The 25,059-nt window shown below is 35.1% G+C and overlaps 1 protein-coding gene across 3 annotated transcripts in view; it reads right to left on the reverse strand.

Annotated features, from left to right (window-relative positions):
* EPC2 (enhancer of polycomb 2) overlaps positions 1-23,499 on the reverse strand; it is a 47,663-nt gene extending 24,164 nt beyond the window's left edge. For 2 of the 3 annotated variants that reach the window (XM_017879103.1, XM_017879101.1), the window contains exons 1-4: positions 20,330-20,484; positions 9,811-10,017; positions 2,397-2,545; positions 1,523-1,655 (exon numbers count right to left, since the gene is read on the reverse strand). In XM_017879103.1, the coding sequence (XP_017734592.1) occupies positions 1,523-1,655; positions 2,397-2,545; positions 9,811-10,017; positions 20,330-20,440 (600 nt within the window). In that variant the 5' untranslated portion in view covers positions 20,441-20,484. Of the gene's footprint in view, positions 1-1,522; positions 1,656-2,396; positions 2,546-9,810; positions 10,018-20,329; positions 20,485-23,414 lie in introns of those variants that run through there. The other variant, XM_017879102.1, reaches the window with a different exon arrangement.
* Between the last annotated feature and the right edge of the window lie 1,560 nt (positions 23,500-25,059).

Here is a 25,059-nt window from a genome sequence, read left to right on the forward strand (position 1 = left end):
CCATTCTGTTACTGTTTTAACATACTGGCATTCCTTTTAATAAAAAGGGATTTGCCACTGTAAAAGTTGGAAAAGACTGTTCCAAGTACCACCGTACAAACTACAAAATTTATACTTTTCCACATCTAGTCCAGATGTTAATAACTACTTTAGGGTCAAAAACAGTACACACAATAAAAATATGCTTGAAAGGCAAATTATATTTAGTGAGATATAAAATTTTTCATATAATGGGCATAAATATTACATCAAAAACAAAGCCCCAACTTTCAGAAACTTCCCACATTTTAAAGTGGGATACGTGACAAAGTAAATATAGTTAACCATGTGTAATGGAGTAGGACAACAATGGATGCAACCAAATTCCTAAAGTTAGTATTTAGGAAGGCTATTTATTCATAGAGGAGATCTAAAATGAGAATCAATATATAATAAAGGCTGATTCTGTCAGTAATTATGGGTTAAGATTTTCATACTGCAATGCTTAACAATCACATACCTAGGAAAAGCACTGATTAACACAAAATGGATTTTTAAAAATAACTTACAAAATGACATTTGCAGTGATAACTTTTTTGGCTATAGAGGTAAGTAAGATTTAGAGAGGATCAGGATGGTGGGCTAGATGCCTGTGATTAATAAGAAAGAACTTTAGTGTTTGAATTGACATGAGCTGAATGAAGGAGTCTTCCTGCTCCACACTTTCTTGACCTTTAAGAATGAATCCATGAAAATGAGAACTGTGTACATTTTAAAAGATGAATTTTCCACAAACACCCTAGGTCATTTAAAAAATTTTGCTACCGAGTAAGGCTCTATTGTCTAGAAGCTTCAGTCTATACCTGTTTCTTACTTAAATCTATGCTCCTTAAAATTAAAGGCTTTATTAGTTTTCATATTTCCCAATTAAATACTTTAATTAATGTATCAAGTGAGGACCGAATAAATATAGTTATCTAGTCCAAGTGACTAAAATAACCACTGAGTCTGGTTCTTTTATTAGGAAGAAACTGTGACCCAGAAATTACAGGACTTTCTCAAAGTCACTCAAGGTAGGTAACAATTGATAAATGCTGGCTCTGGAAATGATGATGACAATAAGAATAATTTTCAATAGTCTCAATGAAGAAAGCTTTAATTTGAGGTTTTGATTCCTTCCATTACAATGCAAGGTTTGCTAAGGCTAGTGATAATAACTAGACTCTAATTACCTTTATTCTCTAGGGAGGCAGATAGCATATTGAAAGTGACAGACTGTTAGACCTGAATTGAAACTTTGAATCTGCCACCTACTAGCTATTATCTAGAAATCACACAGACGCAACAACTACCTCTAAGGGTTGTTACGAGGATTAATTGGTCAGTATATATATAAATACTCCTAGCAAAGTGCTTGGCTCATGGTAAGAACTAAAGTCATGTTAATTACTTTTTCCTTACTGAAACCATATAAGACAACAGCAGAAATCAATAATTATGTGATCAACATTACCATACATGCTTCTTCCCAGACAATATTCACCTTAGTTTTACATTCTTGAACTTTGTGATGATTTCCATTATGAAGAGATGCTGGAGTGGCATATAACTCTTTTTCTGATCTATTGATTTTCACTTCATTAAGGATTTCACCACCATAGTCTCCCAAATGGTATCTTGAAAAAGTAACAACATATAAGAAAACATTGCCTAGTTTAACAATAAGGAAGTGATACCTCAATTAATTGGAAGTCACCTAGTCAAAAAGAGCTAACAATCAAATTACTTTTAAAAGATAAAATTTACAGGAATAAAGAAACAAGGATTTTGTAAAAACAAAACAAACCAAAAAACTGAAAAAATGCCTAAGGTACACAGCAAACAAATTTCTTACACATATTATATAATCAAGCACTAGGAAATGTTTAGAAAGCTTACTTCAGGAATCACACAAAATTCTGTTTTCGTTCAGTCTATTTCATTTTGTAGGAAAATATACTATATTAGAGAACACATTTCTAAAAGGAGTTGAAACAAAAAATGTCTACCTACTCAGAAAATAAAATCAATACTCATTTCCCTCAGATTTTACTTAACAGAAACTTTAATATGGAGAAGTAAACAAAATGATCACTAGAGTTCTTTTCTAAATAAAATTCAATGATTCTGCCAAAACAAAATTAAGTATAGGATCTACAGTATACACAAAACTCTCCCAAAATCTGTAATCCAAATTGATAACTTAATCTATAAAAAGAAAAACTAGTAACCACAAATCTTTAAAAAATATAAATTCTTACAGAATCAATATCAACTGTCATAAAGTTTAACCTGATCCCCCCTAAAAATCTTTTGGTTCATTTTGCCCATCATTTGGTAAAGTTGTCATTTTACTGTTTTAACAGGTGCAATGTTACCTTTTCTCCACAACTTCTAAAGTTAAGTGCAATAATTCTCGTTTTGTTTTCTCTCTTCTCTTAATCATTTCCAAAATTGTTATGGCTCTACTAAATTCTCGTCTCAGTTTCAACATCTTTTCATACGAGGCTTCATCATTCTTACGATTCTATTAAAAATAATAATTTTAGAAGAATAAACAACCCAGTTATCTACATTTCCGGCTTTATTCAAGAAATTCTTATCAGACCTGAATTTATCCTATAAAAGTAAAATGTTAAAAAAAATCATCTGAACAGCAACCTATGTAAGATAACATATATCTATTTAACTCTGAGAATATAAGTACAAGCAAGTATCTCTCGATAAATACTCAGAAAAAAAATGTTGCCAGCTGTTGAAAAGGTAGAATGGCATAAGGAAATAATTTCAACGTAAACAAACAAAAAATGTTCACCTGAAACAAAATCTGTTATTGGAAAATGTAGTGCATTCAGCGTGTAGGAAAGTATTTTCCAATGACAGAGAGGAACAGTTCTATCCAGATCAAGGTAACAGTCAAAATGAGTCCCCCCATACATTCATCCATCCATCACCAGCTCTGTAACTGGGGGCTGGATGGTATGATACACTGTACTACTATGTGAACATGAACAATGACCAGTAAAGCTTCACTTCAGAAACTCAGAAAACTGGAAGTAGGATAACAACCATTTCAAGAAAGCGGATTGTCATTTTTCAATGTAATGTAACACCCCACTGCTGAGTAGAAAAGAGATTTAGTAAAAATATTGAATTTCAGAACACTGTTTATTAGCTTTTCAAGTAATTATTATACAAAGTGAAAGCCCTGCTACATAACTAGAAAAGGCTCAGTTGTAATTAGCAGCATCTATTTGCATATAAAATTATTACTAATGTAAACTATTTTGTTAAATCAAACATCCACAGATTCCTCACTTTACTATTAGGCATGGAACTATTTGTTTAAAAGTAGACCACTACCACCCCTCCAATCTATGCCAGAGTGAACTGTACTTAAGCAATCATTCATTCCTTGAGTTAATTATTCGAAATGACATTAGAAAAAACCTAAAGAATATTAGAGGTTTCATATTGGAGGATTATAAAAGAGAAAATAACAACTGAGAAAAAGTCAAAGTTATACTGTTTTCTTTTGTGTATAATTTCCTGCATTTGAAAATAATAGTCATATGTTAAAATAACCTATACTAGGTCCCATTGTGGTACTCCACATCGAATATTAAAATAAGTCATCCTTTTGTGTAATTAAAAAAATTCATCTTTTCTCCTTCATTACTATGACAAAAGGTAAAATCTAAAGCATATGTTTAAGCATTTGTTTTAAACAGGCAGCAATAATACTTTTCAATTAAAAAAATTAGTATTATCAACAGCAACTATTGTGCCTACACTGTGCAGGGTATTGCACATGTCCCTTACCCTCAAAAGGTTTAGAATCTAGTAAGGATGACAGACAGAAAACAGATACACAGAATCGTAAGGCAGATAATAATATGAGGTTACACACCAGCTGGCAGCCAAATAATACTCAAAAGTGCACCAGAACCTTTTATACAGCTCCCCTCTTCAGTAAGTGTACCTCATTGACTTCTCTTCTATCCTGTCTTACTCATATCTTGTTTTGCATTTGTGTGTGTGTGCGTGTGTATGTGCGTGAGACAGTCTCACTCTGTTGCCCAGGCTGGAGTGCAGAGGCGTGATCTCAGCTAACTGCAACCTCTGCCTCCCAGGTTCAAGCGATTCTCCTGCCTCAGCCTCCCTCCTCCCTCAGCCTCAGTAGCTGGGATTACATGAATCCACCACTATGCTCAGCTACTTTTTGTATTTTTAGAAGAGACGGGGTTTCACCATGTTGAGCAGTCTGGTCTCAAACTCCTGACTTCAAATGATCCGCCCACCTTGGCCTCCCAAAGTGCTAGGATTACAGGCATGAGTCACTGCTCCCAGCCTCTGTTCTCTTTATGCCCAAATAATCATCGTTCCTAACTTTCCTTTCCCCAGTCTTGACCTTTAAACAAACAAACAAACAAAACCAAAACCCTTTTGTTTTGAAATAGTTTCAGACTTAAAAAAAAGTTACAAAAACAGTATAAAGAATTCTCATATATCTTCATTCAGATTCTCTAAAGGTTAACATTTTACATTTGCTTTTTCTCTCTATATGTGTATACATATAAATGTATGAATATAAACACACACATCTAGAAAGTATCAGCAGCACTATTTTGAAAATTTCAAGAGAATCTGAAGATATAAAATGCCCCTTTATCCCTATATACTTTAATATATATTTTCAAAAAAAAATGGTATTCACATATAATCACAGTACAATTATTAAACTCTGGAAATTAACATTAATATAATCTTATTACTTAATTTCTTTATACATATAAACTTTATTCATATTTCAACAACTGTCCCACTAATGTCCTTTACAGCAAAAAATACAGTTACTGCTATAAGGACATCAGTAAGGTAACTTTTATTATAAGAATACATTTTTTGGCCGGGCGCAGTGGCTCACGCCTGTAATCCCAGCACTTTGGAAGGCCAAGACGGTTGGATCACCTGAGGTCAGGAATTCAAGACCAGCCTGGCCAACATGGTAAAACCCAGTCTCTACTAAAAACACAAAAATTAGCTGGGTGTGGTGACGGGCGCCTGTAATCCCAGCTACCCAGGAGGCTGAGGCAGGAGAATCGCTTGATCCCAGGAGGCAGAGGTTGCAGTGAGCAGATATTGGGCCACTGCCCTCCAGCCTGGATGACAAGAGCAAGACTCCGTCTTAAACATCATCATCATCATCATCATCATCATCATCATCATAAATTTTTTCCTGGTCTAGGATCTGACTCCGTATTAAAAACCACATTTGGTTGTCATGTTTCTTTAATCTTCTGTAATTTAATCTCATCTTTGTCTTCTTCTGTATCTTTCAGTGATTACAATCTTAATATTTTCAAAGACTAGAGACTATGTTGTAGAATATTCCTCAATTTGGGTTTCATTAACGTTTTTCCATGATTAAACTCAGGTTATGTATTTTTGGTACAACTACCACAAAAGTGGTATCGAATCCCTCTCATATCAGGAGTTAAAAGATACTATTTGTTCCATTACCGCTGATAGTAACTTTGATTCCCTGATTAAGATGGCATCTCCCAGTTTGCCCTAGTCAAATACTATTTTTCTCCTTTAAATTAACAAGTGTGTTAGGCCAGGCATGGTGGCTCATGCCTGCAATCCCAGCATTTCGGGAGGCTGAGGCGGGCAGATTACTTGAGGTCAGGAGCTTAATACCAGTCTGGCCAACATAGTGAAACCCCGTCTCTATGAAAAATACAAAAATTACCCAGGTGTGGTGGCAAGTGCCTGTAGTCCCAGCTACTTGGGAGGCTGAGGTAGGGGAATCACTTGAACCCAGGAGGCAGAGGTTGCAGTGGGGCGAGATTATGCCACTGCATTCCAGCCTGGGCAACAGAACAAGACTTCATCTCAAAAAATTAATTAATTAATTAACAAGTATGCTGTAGGACTACAGAAACACTATTTAATCATCAAACTTCCCCCCTTAAGTTTAATAACCATTAATTCTAACTTTTGCCTGAAACAATTATCTATATTATTATGGTGGTTGCCACATATTGATATTGTAATTCCATCATTCTGCCAACATTTACACGTTTGGAAATCTACTGTAAGGAAATGCTGTCTATTCATTCATCCATACCCACCCACCCAGTATGGACTCATGGTACTCTTAAGGGGTGGAATCCATTACTTTCATAATCTATTTTGATGCTCAAACTTTCCCAGCTCTTATCAGTGGAGTCCCCTTTCAAGCTGGCTCCTGCGTCCTTCTGGCATGGCTCCAACGTTCTTCAATCATATTCTTATTTTCTTGTATAACAAAATGTGTGTTCCAGGCTTATCTTTGTATTTTCCCAGCCCTAGACCTGGGATAATTTTCCTAAGGAGCCCTGGTTCCCTTTAATGAAAAACAGATTTATTTTATTTTATACAGTATTTTATTACATTATTTTACTTTATTTTATATATTTTATTATTTTTGAGACAGAGTTTTGCTCTTGTTGCCCAGGCTGGAGTGTAATGGTGCAATTTTGGCTCACCGCAACTTGTCTCCTGGGTTCAAGTGATTCTCCTGCCTTGGCCTCCTGAGTAGCTGGGATTACAGGTGTGCGCCACCACACCAGGCTAATTTTGTATTTTTAGTAGAGATGAGTTTTTGCCATGTTGGTCAGGCTGGTCTTGAACTCTTGACCTCAGGTGATCCGCCCACCTTAGCCTCTGAAAGTGCTGGGATTACAGGCGTGAACCACCATGCCCAACCAAAAAACAGTATTTAAAATCAACATCTACATGCTAGGCATGCCCATTTCTACTGGGTGTCACTGCTTCTAGGGACTCTCGGTGAACAGAACTAGGAAATATGTATGTAATATGTGTATGTACATATACGCACAGATCTATATCTATTTCAAACTATATCAGTATTAAAAATCACAAGTTCATATCGACATTTTTTCTATCCTTCTAAGATGGCCCTCTTCCCTGTATTCAAATCCACTTGCCCCCTTTACTCCTTCTCACACCGTCTCTGCTCAGGGCCATCTCCTTTCTCCCTAATACAGTTACATATTACAGTTCTGTACTTGCTGCCAAATCTCTAGGGAAGTGATTCTCAAATTGTCACACTACAGAATAAACTGTACATCTTTTCACGACCAAGGATGATTCACAGGTGACTGTTATGTAGTGCAGCTAGAACTGACAACCACTACCCTGGGAATTTCCTCTCTTAACTATCTTACTTCTTCTGGGCCTTACAGAGGGAGGAGAGAAGGCACAGACACTAAGAGCTGAATCTATGTGGTTAAATATATTAAATGTATATGCTGATTCAGGATTTCCCAATCACTGCATTCAGACATGCTGGTGTCTTAAGACTATCTCATTTAAGAATGCCCCAAAGTATACACATGCTCCTTAATTAAATATTGGTTCAGCAACTTAAAATTCAATTCCAGACAGCCAAGTATTTCAGAAGACCTTTTACCCTATGCATCAACTACACAAGTGTTTCTGAGTTTGTAGAAATAGAAAACAGAGAGCCTTTGTTAGTTGTATTCATTTTTGCTTACCCCGGTGCTTGCCACCTCCTGAACACCTAGGGAGTATTCATTATTTGAGTGCTTTCCCCTGTTTCTCATTTCAAAACACATAAACATTTCTAACTAGCAACGGTGAGCATGATAGGGAATCATCTTTGGTCTTACAACTGAAAACAAAAGGAATAAAAAGTAAAGAGCATCAGAAAAGAAAATGTACCTCTTTGCAGAGGAAAATGGAAAAACAAACAAGAGAAAGGGTAGGAATCAGAGTGTCGGGAAAACCTGTATTAGTGACCACAAAATAAAGAAATGCCTAAACACAAGAACCAGTTACTAGCAATTCTCTAATGGTTAGAACAAAAGAAGAATAAAACATATTTTAACATTCAAAAAATATTGTCAATATGCCAATTAATACTGCTAATCTTAAGTATTCCATACCCATTCACTAAAGGAAGTCCAATAATAGTTTTCCTTCAAAAGGCATTGCTAACGGTCTGTTTTGCAATATATCTGAAATTAATTACAGTCATGCATTGCTTACTGACACAGATAAGATCTGAGGGGTTGGATATGGTGACTCATGCCTGTAATCCCAGCACTTTGGGAGGCCAAGGCGGGAGGACAGCTTGAGCCCAAGAGTTCAAGACCAGTCTGGGCAATACAGTGAGATCCAGTCTCTTAAACAAATAAATGAACAAAGATCTGAGAAATGTGTTGTTAGGCAATTTCTTTGTTGCACAAATGTCAGAGTGTACTTACATAAACCTAGAAGGTGTAGCCTACTGCTGCTAGGCTACAAACCTGTACAGCGTGTTACTGTACTCAATACTGTAGACAACTCTGACATAAGGTAGGTACTTTTGTATCTAACATATCTAAACATAGAAAAAGGTAGAGTAAAAATACAGTATTATAATCTTAGGGGATCACCATCATATATGCAGTCCATCAGTGACCGAAATGTTATGCAACACATGACTGTATACTGCTTTCAAAAAGCGATTCATAGTTCAGGTTTTTCTAATGATTTAGATAAACCTCTCTTTCCTTATGTCCAATAGTCCACATTTATGAAGTCTTACTATATTTATGAACTTATCTCGTTTCAGTCTTAGAAAAGTGTCAAATCTTCATAAAATATTACAGATTCCCTTAGCTAAGAACCAGAATGCCAAATTAAAAACTCAAGTCTGGGTCAGGGAATGTCATCTACACTTGGGAAATCCATCCTCTAATGTTTAAAAAAAATCACATCCTCAAGAATTATAGAAATTCTGGTTATTAACCAGGAAGAGAGTTTCTCCTAAAATATACTATCCTTGGCAGCTGTCATGCTTCACAGCTGTTACATTATTAACAGCTGACAAGGACAAGTTTTCAATGTTAGGAGAATCCACAGAAAATGCTTTGCCTCCAATTATAATTCATTATTTTACATTTATATGTTCCTGATACTTATGTGTGGTGTTACTATTAATCATGAGAAATGGAAGAGAGTGAATACTCCTCTAGAATAGTGCTTTCTTCTATACCATATCATTTAACAGTATGAGATCCTGTTTCTCTTACTTAAAATTCTGCTTTATGCTGCTTCTGAAAGCCGGATGGGAACAAGCTCATCAATTTGAAATCTAACACAACTGACAACTCAGAAAAGGAGAAAGATTCCACTGCTACCTTTGAGTGTTTGCAGAACAGGGTTGAAAATGAACCCTTCTCTACTTCCCACGACCCTATAGTAGCCAGAGGCAGCAAGGTCCATTTTCACTTGGAAGAACTACAATATGGTTTACAAGGAACTGTAAGGTCTCAAGTGACCAACAAGGAATAGTAGTAGTATTTCAAGTTATCAGCTTCCCAAACACAGCAGATCTGTGATAGAGAATTTAGTTTACTGAAGAGCTCAAAACTTCCAAGGTGCATAAGGACACAAAATTCCTCATATCACTTTAACTGCAAGCATAAAATGGTACGATCACTACATTTATAAAAGGCATAGGTAGCAGATAAACAGCATAAACAACTGACCAATAGAAGCTACTGAAAAGTAGGATTTCTTGTGGTGGGCCAGTGGCGCAAAGGATAATGCGTCTGACCATGGGTCAGACGAAAAGTAGTATTTCTTACAGAAGGCCATCAATGCCATTAGCTCCCATTATGTTCAAATAATTCAAGTTACTAGAAAAAAAAAAACAAAACTATTGATCTTAAATACTATTAAGCTACCTTCAATGAAACCTAATTTGCACATTACCTTTCGAGTTTGCATTTTCTCTGTTCTTCTCCGAAAGGCAACATAAGGGTCATTGTTGGTAGAGCCATCTCTTTTCTCTTGTTTTATCTGAGGAATGAGGGATGGCCCCCTGCAGTTTTTACGTTTTCTCACCCAGTAGTCGTATACAGCTTTAATAAGGTAATCATCTTCGTTTAGCAGCAGTTTTGCTTCTTGAAGTGTTACAAGCTAAATGAAAAATACAAAATGTCATTGGTTACAATGTTTGCAAAAAGAAATAAAAGTTAGATTATGGCTGTAGAAAAAAATGTGACCAGTTCGAATAACTACAAACAGATAATATTATGGTAGGTGAAGACACAATTCAATTCAACTTAATGAAGGAATCATTAATTTGGAGATTTATCTAAAATTAGTATTTTCCCTGAGAGGTAGTGAGTTGTATCACTGAAAATATTTAAGAAGGCTGGATTAATGATATTTGGGAAGACTATAATAAATTTATCCCTCAGGTAAGTCTTGGACTAGAAGACATCCAAGATCCTTCAGAATTCTGATATTATACACATTTGAGGATCTATCGGTTTTCAAGTCTACTAGCTTGTTTGTTTTCCTATAGAAAGTAGAAGGTCTGGGGGTTTCTTTTTATGTGCCTCCAAAATAAAAGATGAATATTCTCGAATATATTGCAACTTACTATAATATACCTCTTTTGGAATTGATTATAAAAACAAACTTAGCATGTTTCCAGAAGTTTCAACATTATGCAATTTTGAATTCTTTGTACCAGTGACATATAAAATAATTCCTCTATCCAAGTGTTAAGTACTAGAAAATCCTTATTCTTAACACTCATTCTGCTAATGACAATGTCATCTCCTGGGACAGTGGCCCTAGGATGGTTCCCTTAGGAGCTCTAATGCTGGTATTTCAGGGACCTACCTCTTTTTCAATGCAGCCAGCATAATGCTGACACATCTCAAATTAAGGCTGTAAACATTTGCTTGGTCACATTTGTTGCCTTGCACCTTGAGATCAGATAAGACAATCGGCTTTAGTAGGATGGAATGGGGGTTACACATATCCATTTACAGCAAACATTAGAAAAAGATCATGCCATTTCAGGGCTGGCAAGTCTCGCTGAAGTGATGCTATCCCAATCTTTTTACTTGTATTATTTTAGAGATGAAGGCTCATTTTCAGAAGCTGAGAAACTTCCCAAGAAATGCTTCCCTAGTACTTGGAAATGAAGAGAAAATTTATCTCATTGAAATTATAAGATCAATACAAAAATTGACCTGTAAGTTGTATGAAGTCTATTGAAGAAGTCAAAATTCACCAAATAAATTTCTCATAATTTCTTGTGTTAGTATAACTTCACGGAATAAAGGCACTGATCACTGGACTTCAAGTGCTATGATGATGATTTCTAGAATTAATTAGTCAGTTTCTTACTGTAATTTGTCTGCCTAGTTTGACCACAGGAAGAGAATACAATGACAATGTCAACTCAAGTATTCTAGTCCATGTCACAATACATTGAGTGCATTAAAATAGTAAGTGGTCATTCTGTGGTTACCCAATGTCTTAGTAGAGGTAGCTTTACTACATTTGAGAGGCTGCATTTGGTCCTTAAAGTGAATAGCCAGAGTCTGGAAAATAAGACCACACTCATAAGAACCAGTATTTCCAAACATTCACCTTTAAGTGGATAACTTTCTACTGTAGCTGGAGTTCTCCAGAATGGTGATGTCAACCCCAGTCTACAACAACAGTGGTAGAATAAGAACAGAGCTTTCTAGATCTAATAAAATTCTACCTTGTGCTGACAGCATCACAGGCAGTTCTCATGTGTTCTGGAGGCCAAGGGAAACAATTCTGTGATGTGTTACATGTGCTTTGGCTTCTTGATAATCTCATCTCTGATAAAATTTTGTTATCCTCTCTACTAAATAAAGAGCTTAATGTAACCTCAGAATGGGGAGAAGGATAAGAGCTCTTTCCACCAATCAGCAGAACAGTAATGAGTTTCTTATATAACAGTACTCAGGTTAACACTGCTTCCTATGCTCCTGCATGGTATGTTGAAATTAAAACATCTGCTCAGATTTCTTTCTCTGGTGCTTCTTGCTCCAGCTTACAATGTGTATTGCTGTGTTGTTAAAAGCCCTCTTTATATCACAAGTAATAAGAATTCAACACACACTTCACAGTTAAACATTCTGATATTTCTTTCCAGTGTTAACTATTTTTTCAGTTCACTGCTGTATGTTGTTATACAGCAACACTCTGAGTAATCTTGGTTTTAATAATTCTGTAAAAATTATCTTTAGCTACTCTGAGGCAACTAGTATCACTGTATCTCTATTGTGGGTACAGCATCAACGTGAGTGGGGAAGAGCTACTTGTCACATATTATTATGTCACATGATTAAAAATCTGCGAAATCACAACCTCACTATTTTTATACAGTATAAAAAAAGTTCCGTCATTTAGCACCAGGCGCAGTGGCATGCAACTGTAGTCCTAGCTACTCGGGAGAGTCACTTAAGCTCAGGAGTTCAAGTCTGGTCTGGGCAGCATACTGAGGACCCCTACCTCTAAAAAAATTAAAAATAAAAATGTTCCATCATTTAGCATGTACTTCACTCACTAAAAAGCAGTAGAAACCAGCTACTTAACTGGCAAACGAGTCTGGTAAATTTATTATTTCCAAGATAGCTCTGAGTTGATTTACATTATTTACTTATTATAGGGATGGGGAGATTAAAAAAAAGTATCCTACCATATAGGCTTTTCTTCTAGATGGCTACTAGCTCTATGAGGACAAGGACCACTTAGTTTGTTAATCAACAAAATCTGTAGTCTAGCAATTTCAATAAATATATTTTGAATACATAAATGAAGTATACGTAAAAATTAATGTATTTTAATTTACGAAACATTGAGTTAAGCAGTAATTTAATTTACAAAACAGTCAACTAGGAAGTTATTAAAAATTATCATCAGCCCATTAATGGGTTACAGAATGTGGGGAAGACAAGGGAAAAAACTTTAAGATGAATTTGCTACCTAAAGAAACTCATGACATGGCAATAAAGATAAGACAAACACAAATTAATTAATAAGAGAACAATGTGAGAACTTTGGAACTGAGCATTACTATAATAAGATACAGGGCAGAACAGGACAAATTTCCATCTGGGACTGCCTATATTGTGTTCAGGGTTGACAAGTGAACACCTCTTTGCTACACAACTTCTTTTTTCACTTTACTTCCTTCAAATCTATGGTTTATTATTTGTGTAACAGCCTAAATACTACCAAAGGCAGGCTTCCAAATAACAAGCATTTACATCAAATTCTAAAAGAGTTAAATGACCACTTTTTACCTTACACTCTTCAAGAATGAATGACCAGAGCTCAAAACCAACACAGTGAAATTGTAATATGACTCTAAATAGATAACACTGGAAACATCTTATTTATCAAATGACTCCTAATTTACACAATGCCACAAAATTACGGCAAGCCAATCTGAAATGAAAACATCAGCATTCAATGAAATCAAAATATACATAGTTACACATTTTGAGTATTCTGCATAAATTAAATTAAGGCAAAAACATTATCTTCTTCTAAGACCCAGAAAATGGAAAAAGTCTTCAGACTACAACAACAAAGACTGGCAAAGTTATAAAGTTCTCCTGTCTTTGGGTAAGTGCTCAAACATAAACCATGTGCTACTTTTTTTAAAGGGACATATGTCTACATCAAAAAAGAAAATAGCTGTGTAAATTCTAAGACTGCTAATGCTATACAGCTAAATAAAATACTTTTCTCTCCCACAGAAGGGTGATACTAATCCATTAAAACACTTATGATCTTCATGCTTGAGATGACTATTTTAGAAGGATTTATCAATTCATTTCTTCCTCTAAATTTTCCACTATAGTTTTCTGATTCTCAACAGTGCCAACCCACATTGAACCACAAATAGAGTAAGGAAATTAGAATGATAAAATGATCACCAAAAAAAAGATCTCCTCAATTCCATGAATAATCTTCTAAGGTCTTAAAAACTGTCAAGAATTCTATTAATCTGCCATTTAGGAGATAATTCTAACTACATACTGATAGATCACTAATGCTGAAACTAACCTTCTCTGCAGTCATAGGAATGACCCCCCGATCTTTTCATAATACAAAGTTAAAACAAATCTGAATAAGACAACACTTTAAATGAGATGAAATGAAAGACATAAATTCAAATTACTTTTATAATCTGACTGCTCATTAACTTTATATAACATAATTATAAAATACATGTACACACACATTACAGCATGGTGTGGTAGTTTTAAAACTTTATTGTGTGATGGGATTCACTGGGACTGCTTCAAAAGATCTAGACCAAATTTCATTTTTAATATACAAATACTTCAACATCATAGTAAAGAACATATCCATTTCAACATGCTAAATACTAATTAAAAAATACAGGAGGCACCCTCTCCCATGTAAAAATGTACTTGTTCCTAGTGCACATGAGAACCACATTTTCCTAAATGCCACACTGATTTGGTGCATCTCCTTGTGGTCTGCCCCAGCCACAGCATAATCAATAATGCAGTATCAAGTAAACAACTAAAATGCTGCATGATGAAAAAAAACTGATGATGTGATTATTATATTGAGTTTTAGGCGCTTTAATTTGAATTTTGTAAGTACAATGAAGGTTGAGAACATGTATCGGTCAAAGTTTCCATTTGCAAGCAATAGATGGAATTTATTTACAAGTTACTGGATAGTTCTACATCTTCAGAAGTTTGGTGAATCAGGCTTGGAAGCCATAATGCCTAAAACCAGGCCACAGAACTGATCCAGTAGGGAAACCTCTGCCGCCGGTACTATGAACACCACCAGCATGAGGACTATAGCTGGAACAGCAAATAAGACTATGGTCTTAGTCAACGTGTAGTCTATATCCCAAGGTGATAATTTTACTAAAAACTATTAGAAATATAGGACCTGGCATTACAGACAGAAGGAACAACATAGAGCCATAAAAGGCATGGTACATTAGAGGACCAGAAAGTAGTTCAGCATGGCTGGAATCAGGAGGTACGGATTTCCCTTTATAGACAGCGGAAGCTATTGAAGCTTTTCTTTTTTAAGAAGATGAATTTTTTTTTTTGAGACGGAGTCTGGCTCTGTCGCCCAGGCTGGAGTGCAGTGGCCGGATCTCAGCTTACTGCAAGCTCCGCCTCCCGGGTTTACGCCATTCTCCTGCCTCAGCCTCCCAGGTAGCTGGGACTACAGGCGCCTGCCACCACGCCCGGCTAATTTTTTGTATTTTAGTAGAGACGGGGTTTCACCATGTTGGCCAGGATGGTCTCGATCTCCTGACCTCGTGATCCACCCGTCTCGGCCTCCCAAAGTGCTGGGATTACAGGTGTGAGCCACCGCGCCCGGCAGAAGATGAATTTTTAATAAAATAGCTGGTGGCAGAATAGCAGTGGTCCAGGTGAAAAATAATAAAAATAAGGGAACAGGGTACAGGCAACAAATACAGGTTGAGCAGCTCTAATCTATAAATCTGAAATGCTCCAAAATCCATTTTTTTTGAGTCCCAACATGATGCTACAAGTGTAAAATTCCACACCTGACATTATTTGACAGGTCACAATCAAAATGCAGTCAAAACTTTCTTTCATGCACAAAATTATTTAAAATATTGTAAAAAGAATTAACTTTAGATTGTGTGTATAAAGTATATATGAAACATATATAAATTTCATGTTTAGAGTTGGGTTCCATCCCCAAATCTCATTATATACCTGTAAATATTCCAAAATGTGAAATAATCTAAAACCCCAAACACTTCTGGTCCTAAACATTTTGGATAAGGTATACTCAACCTGCGTAACATTGTGGAACAAAAAACTGGTTTGATTTAGTGATGTTTGGGATGATTTTAATGAAGTCAGCACTAAAGTGCAAACTGGCCAACTAGATGGAAGACGAAAATGATATCATTAATTAAGAGAGTATATTAGTCTGTTCTTGCACTGCTATAAAGAACTACCTAAGACTGGGTAATTTATAAAGAAGGGAGGTTTAATTGGCTCATAGTACTGCAGGCTGTACAGGTAGCACAGCTGTGGAGGCCTCAAGAAACTTACAGTCATGGTGGAAGGCGAAGGGGAAGCAGGCAGTCTTATGTGGTGGGAGCAGAAGAAAGAGAGAGAAGGGGGAGGTGCTATACACTTTTAAACATTCTTGTGAGAACAAGTTTGTGAAACAATCTTGTGAGAACTCACTATCATGACAACAGCAAGGGGAAAATCCACTCTCATGATCCAATCACCTCCAGCAGGCCCTCCACAAACACTGGAGATCATAATTCGACATGGTATTTGAGCAGGGACACAAATCTAAACCATATCAGAGAGCAAAACTGGGGGAGGCAAAGGAGGTCTGGAAATGTTAAATTTGAAATACTTGCTCAGGTGGAAAGGTTCCACTAGAAATCCAGCTCTGGAGCTTGGTAGGTACAGGTATGGATTTGGGAACCAGCAAAAAAACTGTTAGCAGCTTAAGATAAATGAAAAAATGCAGGGGACAGATAACAAACGAAATATCAACATTGAAGATAAAGAGGAGATGAAGAAAGAATAAAATAATCAGGAAAATGTCCTGGTCAACATCATTCAATACTACAGGGATATTAAGTAGGATACAAGTTGAAAAGAGGCTCCTGATGACAATTAGGAGGCCACTGGTAACCTTTAACACTGCCATTTCAGTAAACTGAAATGAATTGTGATGTGGGTAAAAGGTAAACATAGGAAGCACCAAGTATAGCTAATTTTCTGAAAATTTAATTATGACAAAAAAAGAAGAGACATTGGGTGGTAGTTTGCAGAGAAAGATGGGGTCAAATGAAAGGGTTCTCCTGGAAATGGGGACTTGGGCACCTTTTGGGGCAGAGAGAGAAAGACTGAAGAAATTTTGAGAGAAAAGATAAGTGAAACTAAAATATTCAAGGACTATACAGGTACACAAGGAAGAGTTAGAAAGGGTGGAATTATGCTTCTACAAGAGAATAAAATGTAGTATGGAGGTAGATAGGAAGGAAAATGATGGAAAATGATTACCCAGGGTGTTAGAAGGAGAGTTCTGTTTTGGGCAGGAGTGGTCTTTCTATGGGAATGTGTGATAAGTGGAGAGCAGTAAAAGGTCAATAGGGTATAGAAGGTTAATCAGTAACTAAAAATAGGGTGTTCAATAGTTTAGGAATGAGATAAGGGTTTATACATTAAAACATTGAGGGTTATTGAAAGAAAATATTATTTATTTTAGAGAAAATCCTATAAAAGAGAATGCCATTTAAGATGGCTTGTGATTTTTAAAAATTAACTTTAATCTCAAATATTTAGAAAACTTGTAAGAATGAAACATTTCAAAGAACACTGTATATCCCTTTAGACCAAGACTTATGTATTGTTAGCTTTTATATTTGCTTTAACATCTGTGTGCATTCAAGCTCTAATCGTGTGTGTGTGTGTATACAATTTTTTTTTCTGATCCTTTTGAGGGTAGGAAGTTACACATATCATGGCTCTTTACTCCTAGATACTTAAGTGTATATTTCTTAAGAATAGGGATATTTTCTTTCATAATCACAGCCGTCAACTTTAGTAAATTTAACATTGAAAATATTAAGTAATCTACTCTCTATATTCCAATATCGTCAATTGACACAAAAATAGTCTTCATAACATCCCCCCACTCCCATCCAGTACAAGGTTCAGTCTCAGGTTAGGTACTGCAATTAGTTGTCACGTTGGAAAGAAGATATTAAATCAAATAATTTGATAACATTCAATTCAGGGGTTTGTCAAATCTCTGTCTTTCATTCAGCGCTTTGATAAAACCTGACAAACCCTGAATTGAATTAGTTATCAATGAAGGAAAGGGATAAAAAATGGATGGATCTGAGTTTGGGAGTTACTGAAGAGATAAGGATTACAAGATTATGCAGGGTAAGACAGTAAGTTCAGTTTTCAAAAGGATAAACTTGAGAGGACTGTGGACCATCTACGTGAAGATGTCAATAGGCAAAAAAACCAAAAGGGGGGGGGGAATCCTGGAGTTTGAGAAAGAGGTCAAGGCCAAAGGTAATACATTATTATATCTACAAAAATATTCATGGAGCTGATATTACACAAAAATATGTAGGATAAGAACACCAAGAACAGAATTTCAAGTAACCCTGATGTTCACAGGAGTTGAATGAAAGGGATCAAGCAAAAGAAAGAAGGAATGGTCATGAGAAACAATAAAACCAGAGGGAATAAACTGTATTTTTATTTTTTTAAAAAAGGTAAAGACAGCTCCAAGATACGAGAGCACAAATCAAAAAAGTCTATCCTTTTGTTGTTTTCTATTAACCTAATAAATGGCAGTTTAATCACAAACTTGATTCCTTGTCCTTGTCCTGGGACCTAGTACTATGCCAGTCCCCATAAAGGAAAAGTAAAGAGATCCATAAATTAACAGATTAGGGAATGGAATGAAGATGACCCTTTGTTATCTTTAATCCTTGATTCTAATACAGGACCATTATTTTGTTCCAATGACAAAATCTCCACTTTTACTTCCACTGCTGAAAGTAGATGCTATCATGCTCTGTGCCTAGCGAGTTGTTTCACAGCCTAGAAACTTGTCCCTGAGCAAACAGAACTAAAATAGGATGGGGCTGATTATATGTGTACACTTAACTGTATTGCTTACATGCTTTTTTTGCTTATCCTGTCTCCACTTGGATAATACGCTGAACAAGGGCAGAATTTTTGTCATCTGTCTTACTGCTATCACCTGCCTTGTCCACCTGGACACTAAATATTACTTACTGACTGAAAGAAAGCAAACTACAGAACAGAGAGCTGAAGTCTTCTGATGATATCATCTCAGCCACTATGAGTAGTTTCTGAGCAATCACAGAAAATCATAAAAATACCAAAAGGCTCATCTAGTCTAGGATTGCTAAGAAAATTTACATCTAAAGAAAAACTGAAACTCTATCTGATGCCTGTGACTAAAATCCCAGGAAAACTGTAAGTCACCAATCACAAGGAACATCAATTCGGTACTTTTTTAGAAATCCCAACAAAAAACCAAGTAAGACAATCTCTCAAAAACCAGTAACGTGAAGTTTGCAAAATTCAATTTTCAAAATGTACTTCTTTGAATAGTACAGTGGCTATTACTTTTCATCAAAATGAGGGGAAAAACTGACAGGCTAAATATGCAGCAAAGTCATTTTCCAAAGGAAAATGCTCTGAAGAGCTTGTAATGCCTTAGAGATTTAAAAGATTTAAGTTGTAGGGTAAAATAATGAATTTGTATGGGTAAACTAATAAAAAGTTTTAACAATCCACTGTAAAAAGTTTATTTGCAACTCTATCTCTAACTTCTTAGTAGATTAATAACAATTAGCACATTAATATACTACACAGGTACACCAAAATTTATGTTTAAAATAGTTTATTTTAAAATCTAATTACAGTATCAACACATGCTCACGATAAATTTGGAAAACACAGAAAATAGGATAAAGAGCATAAAATCACCAACAATTCCAGCACCCAAAATATAACCAGTTAGCATTTTGTTGTAAACTTCCTTATTCTTTTGCTTTCTATGCACATGTATAAATATAAATGATTTAAACAAACCTCAAAGTTTTCCACATAAAGAGTTCTGTATCCTGTTTTCTAAATCTGATATTATATAATGTACAATTTCCTACGGCACTAGACATCCTTCAAAATCATGATTTTTAATGGCTGTGTTACAGTCTACCCCAGAGACATCTTATTTATTCTGAACATTCTTACTCAAAAATCACTGGCATTTTTTCTAATTATTTTCTTGTGAACAATTCCGAGAGATGAGATTATTAAATCAAAGTGTATAAACATTTTTAGGCTCCTGACTTACACTGCTTAACTGCTTTCTAGAAAGCCAGTACCATTTTAAGTTACCTGTGCCATATATAAAATATCTCACTAAAGAATATTCTTTTGTAAATATTTTTTCCCTCACTGAAAAACTGAAATAATGTACAAGTAATTAAAATTAAAATCCATTTAAAATTATGAGTACCTTAACATCTGAGCAAGATTTGACATAAGATGACTGCCTTAGAGATCCAAGCAAGCAAATTTAGTTATGGAAGCAGCAATACTAGTCATATGGAAAGGATCAAGAAAATATTGTAACACTGTAACTAGTATTATTTTCATCCAAACAGGAAAACAGTCAGAACAGTACTCTTCATACTCTTATTCAAGGAAATTGTGCTTAAATACTCTATTCAAGGAACATTGTAAACAGAAATTCCAGGAAGTCAGGAAAAGAAATCCAAGAAACAGTAAAATGTAACACATTCAGGTCTTAAAAAAAAAATGCAAAATAAAGGTGCAAATTGGGTTAACTAGAAGATAAGAGACATCTTTACATGGTACAGTACCTGATTAGAACTGGCTTTTTCAAGTCTGTCAATCATAATTTCAAATTGCAAAGGCTTAATTTCCATCTTTCTGTTAAGTCTATTTAATAAAGTCTCATCTTCTGAATCCATATCATAATCTGGTTGCTCGTTGTCTAGATTAAAAGCTAGAAAAGAAAGAAAAATTCTTTAAACTCAGGAGAAATTATGAAATTATACAGTGTTCATCATATTTGACTACAGACTGCTTCTAAATTATAGTACACTGACTAAAGGGGAGCTCAGGAGCAGGTATCTAAAATTAATTTCAGAGACTTACTGCATAGTGGAAGAAAAAACAAAATTTTGCTTTATATATGATTTAAAATTTAAACAGTAAAAATGCTAAGAAATATCTTATTTTGAAAATATATAACAATATAAAACAGCCACTATAAAAAAGATGACATGTATATGTTGACATGGTAGTCTGGTAGCATAATGAGAAACTTTGCCAAAATTAAGAATTGAGAAACAAGCTCAAGAACAAAGAGTATAATGGAAATGATGTTTCAAATTACTGAGGATAAAACAGATACCTAATGGGGAAAAAAAGGTGTTGGCATAACAGACTAGTTATCTTAAAAAAATTAAGCTGAATTCCTACCCTACTTCTAATACCAGTAAGTGACATGTATTCAACAAAATTTTATGGTAAAAAGTAAAACACATAAAAATACTAGAAGAAAATACAGGGTGGGAATGTAGTATGGGTAGCAACTCAGAAGCCGTAACACTGATTAAAAATAGACTGATTTGACTATATAAAATTTTAAAATTTCTACTTAGAAAAAAATCAGAAGACAAAGAACAAAAAGAAAAAAATGTACTATATAAACAAAAGGCTGATGTTCTTAAAGATTTCTTGCAAATTAGAAAAAAACTAGTAACTCAGCAAATACTGGCAAATGATGTGAATTGGTATTTTAGTGGAGAATAAATATCAATTACTTTTTTTTTTTTTTTGAGGCAAGGTCTCATTCTGTCGGTTGCCCAGGCTATAGTGCAATGGCACAATCTTGCTCACTGCAATCTGTCTCCTGGGCTCAAGCAATTATCCCACCTCAGTCTCCCGAACAAAGTTGGGACTACAGGTGAACACAACCACACCCAGCTAATTTTGCATTTTTGGTAGGGATGGGGTTTCCCCATGTTGCCCAGGCTTGTCTGGAACTCCTGGGCTCAAGTGATCTGTCTGCCTCAGCCTTCCAAAGTGCTGGAATTATAGGCATGAGCCACCACGTCCAGCTAAGAATAAATGTCAATGACTTTTAAACATAAAAAAAGTTTAACTTCAGTGATAGATAAATATACAATAATAAGACAATAGGTTTCACTCAGCAGACAAAGATCTAAAACTTGATAATACGCTACTGTAGAAAGAATAGCGGAAGAAAGCCCTCTCAAACCATGTGTGTAGGCAATTATAAACTGGTATTTAGTTTCATTAAAAATATATCCTATTGAACTTGGCGATTCTATTTCTAGGATTCATCTTACATATAAACGTACACAGAAACAAAAGATATATACACAGGGTATTAGTTATGACATTGCAAGAAGTAAAAAATACAAAACAAACAATATGTGTAGGATTAGATAAATGATAGTTTACACATACATGGACTATATAGACTGAAGCTCTAAGAAAGACACTGACCCATGTATACTGACAAAGAATGAAACTGATCTTCATTAATATTAAATGAAAAAAGCTAAGGGGTGGAATAGTATATATAGTGCACTAATATATGTGTTTTAAAAAGGACAAGGATGGATATATATACACGTGTTTGTAAATGCACAGCATATTTTTGAAAGAATACTTAAAACTAGTAATCTCTATTTCTGGATAAGGGGACTACAAAAGGAGGGGTTCAAGGATGGTGAAAGAATTCTCTTTGTTCCCATTTGTATTGTTTGACATTGTAAGCATGTACACGTATAAGTTATTAAACCATAAAGGGTAAAAAAACTAAAGTGACACAAATTATGTGTTGACATTACATGACAAGATTTAAAGTAAGGCAGTAAAAGAGATATCAATAACCAACAGATGGGTTATACAGAGGCTGTCTATGCAGCGATGTGTAAATGAGTATCCTACATTCATACCACATGAAATGTCCCGGCATTCTCAGATTCAGCATTACATTCTTAAAGGTACTAACAAAGGAATAGGAACAGATGTATATAATTATTTTTTAGTAAAATCAGCCTCCTACTACAGACCGTACTGATGGAGTTAAAATATCTAAAGGCATTTGCTTTATAATAGGTCAATGGCTACATCTCAAAAATCTAGACTTCATCACTTGAGAAATTTTACCACTAGATAACAATAATAAAAACAAAAATAAATGTTAGCTAACACTTATAAACTTATATAGCACTTACTATGGGCAAGGTAGTACTCAAAGTGCTTTAAACATACTAAATTAACTGTCACAACCATCCTATGTGGTAGGCAGTATTTTATCTCCCAATGAATCTCACATTCTAAAATTTGTAAGTGTTATTGTATTTAAGTATGTGATATAATCTAAAGTTAAATCAGAGGAGTTATAGCCATTGGTGAACTAACGACAAATACTATTTTTTAAGTATGATTCATTTAAAATATTATTGAGAATAAAATGCATTTTTCTCTTATCTTTTATGTAAAACCTTGTCTTTATTACATGATAATCAATAATTCAAAAGCATGCTTTTAAAAAGTCAATTTGATCTGCATCAAAGTCAATGACAGAATGATACAGAGCTCATAAACTACATAGATTACTAAAAATTACTCTTCCTTTCACAAAGGATGTTGTATTTGCAAATGCACATAACGACAGTCCAATGATCTGCCTTAATCCACATACTAACAACAAACAGTCAATAAAATCAGGTAGTCGACACAGCTAGGAGACATTTTAGAGAAAGATTTAGGAAAGTGTGGAGCAGAGTTAACACAATATACTGAATTTATAAGTTAAACAGAAGTTTTCAAAAGTTCAAGGGCAAGGCTATATATACAAATTTTGCATGACCATCTTTTATACACCTACCTAATCTTACTCACCTCTTGTTCCTCCACCTCCTATCTGCTCTATCTTCTTATTCTATTCTTACAAAAGCCAGCACCCCAGCTTGTGAGGCAGGGGAAGGAACAAGAAAAGCTGGGAAATAGTTTAGAAAAATTAATAGTGAGAATTGATAGGAGATCTGACAATGTGTTAAATCAGAACCAGGGCAAAGACTTGCACTAGCACTCTAAGTATTCTATACTACCATTTCTCTTTCACTCAAAACCCATGTAAGAATCATTATAGATTTTGGAGATTTTTGTTGCTTTTAAACCAGGTACAGGTGCTTGTCTGTACCTCTCCTTGCCTCAGGTTATATTATCTCCTCTACCAAAGAGAGGTATAAATTCTTTAAAAGCAGTGATTACTTTAGTCATACCTGTATACTCCCTACATGGCACTTAGAGAAACAAAAAGAAAAAAAGAAAAAAAGGACATACTAAAAGCTACTGAATAAAAATAGCATTTCTAAAATGTATAAATATAAAAGAAATTCTTTTAAACTACAAGCAGAATATTTTTTAAGTTGATTGATACCTCACTTTTTGAAACCCAGATAGCTTTCTCCTGCTAAAAATACCACTTTTACAAATAGTGGGTTAGTTCCATAGGTCAGTCCACCAAACAAAACAGATAAAACAATACCTCCCACCTTAACATAAAGAAGGATGGGGGCAGACAGGACACTTGACAACTTCTTGATGTACTAGAGCAACAGAATTAAGATACTGATAAGCTAATAAGGGCATGTGTCTATGTGTACATGTAAGACTTCCTGTAGTGAAGTTAACCAAGGGAAGGAAGGGAAGGGGAGGGGAGGGGAGGGGAGGGAAAGGAAAGGAAAAGAGAAAAGAAAAAATATAAGGGAATTTAAGAGGATGCATGACCACTATTAGAAGAAGAAAGAAAGTAGGAAGGAAAGTAGATGAGAAGTTCCTTGCAGTAGCCATCAGGTAGCTACCACTGCTCAGGAAAATTTGGTTGCTCTCTGGCAAAAGAGCAAGAGCTTCTGCGTAGGTAAGAAAGTGGGTATAACCTGCTGTTTGAATATATAAAGCATTCACACACTGACTGGTTATAGCTTACAAAATATATATAGTTAGTCTAAAATTAGTTGGTAAAGCAAATATTACTTCTAATTAAAAGTACCTTTCAAAGCTCCTTCGTACTTGGCCATGTTCATATTTAAGTATCTAATAAGCACAGCTATTTAATGGAATGAAAATACAGAAAACCCGGGAGAAGAAATGATATGAGAAAATTTTCCGGGGCCAAAATATGGCAAGATATTTTCAGATTAAAGGGGGCTTACCAAGCATGGTATAAAATGAGTAGCATGCAATTCAATGGGGCACACAATGATGGGCCAGTTACTGCCCATTACTTTATAATACTATTATGAGTATGAATATGACTGCTATATTATACCTGTTACATATAACACATTTAGGGGAAACATTTATTCTCCATATTTCCATTCAAATCTCCAGGAGGGAAAAGTTCAGAAAGCACACTTTCAGCTTCTTTTCACTCGTTCATTTTCCCCTCAGCCAAGGAAGGAGTGAAACTGATCTGTGAACCTGGGAGAAGGACCTATCAGTTCAACAGCTTCTGGGTACATGTTCTCCAGTGGTTCTTCCT

The sequence above is a fragment of the Rhinopithecus bieti genome, unplaced genomic scaffold (genome assembly GCF_001698545.2).
Source record: "Rhinopithecus bieti isolate Rb0 unplaced genomic scaffold, ASM169854v2 scaffold_11587, whole genome shotgun sequence".
In the NCBI taxonomy this organism is placed as follows: domain Eukaryota; kingdom Metazoa; phylum Chordata; class Mammalia; order Primates; family Cercopithecidae; genus Rhinopithecus; species Rhinopithecus bieti.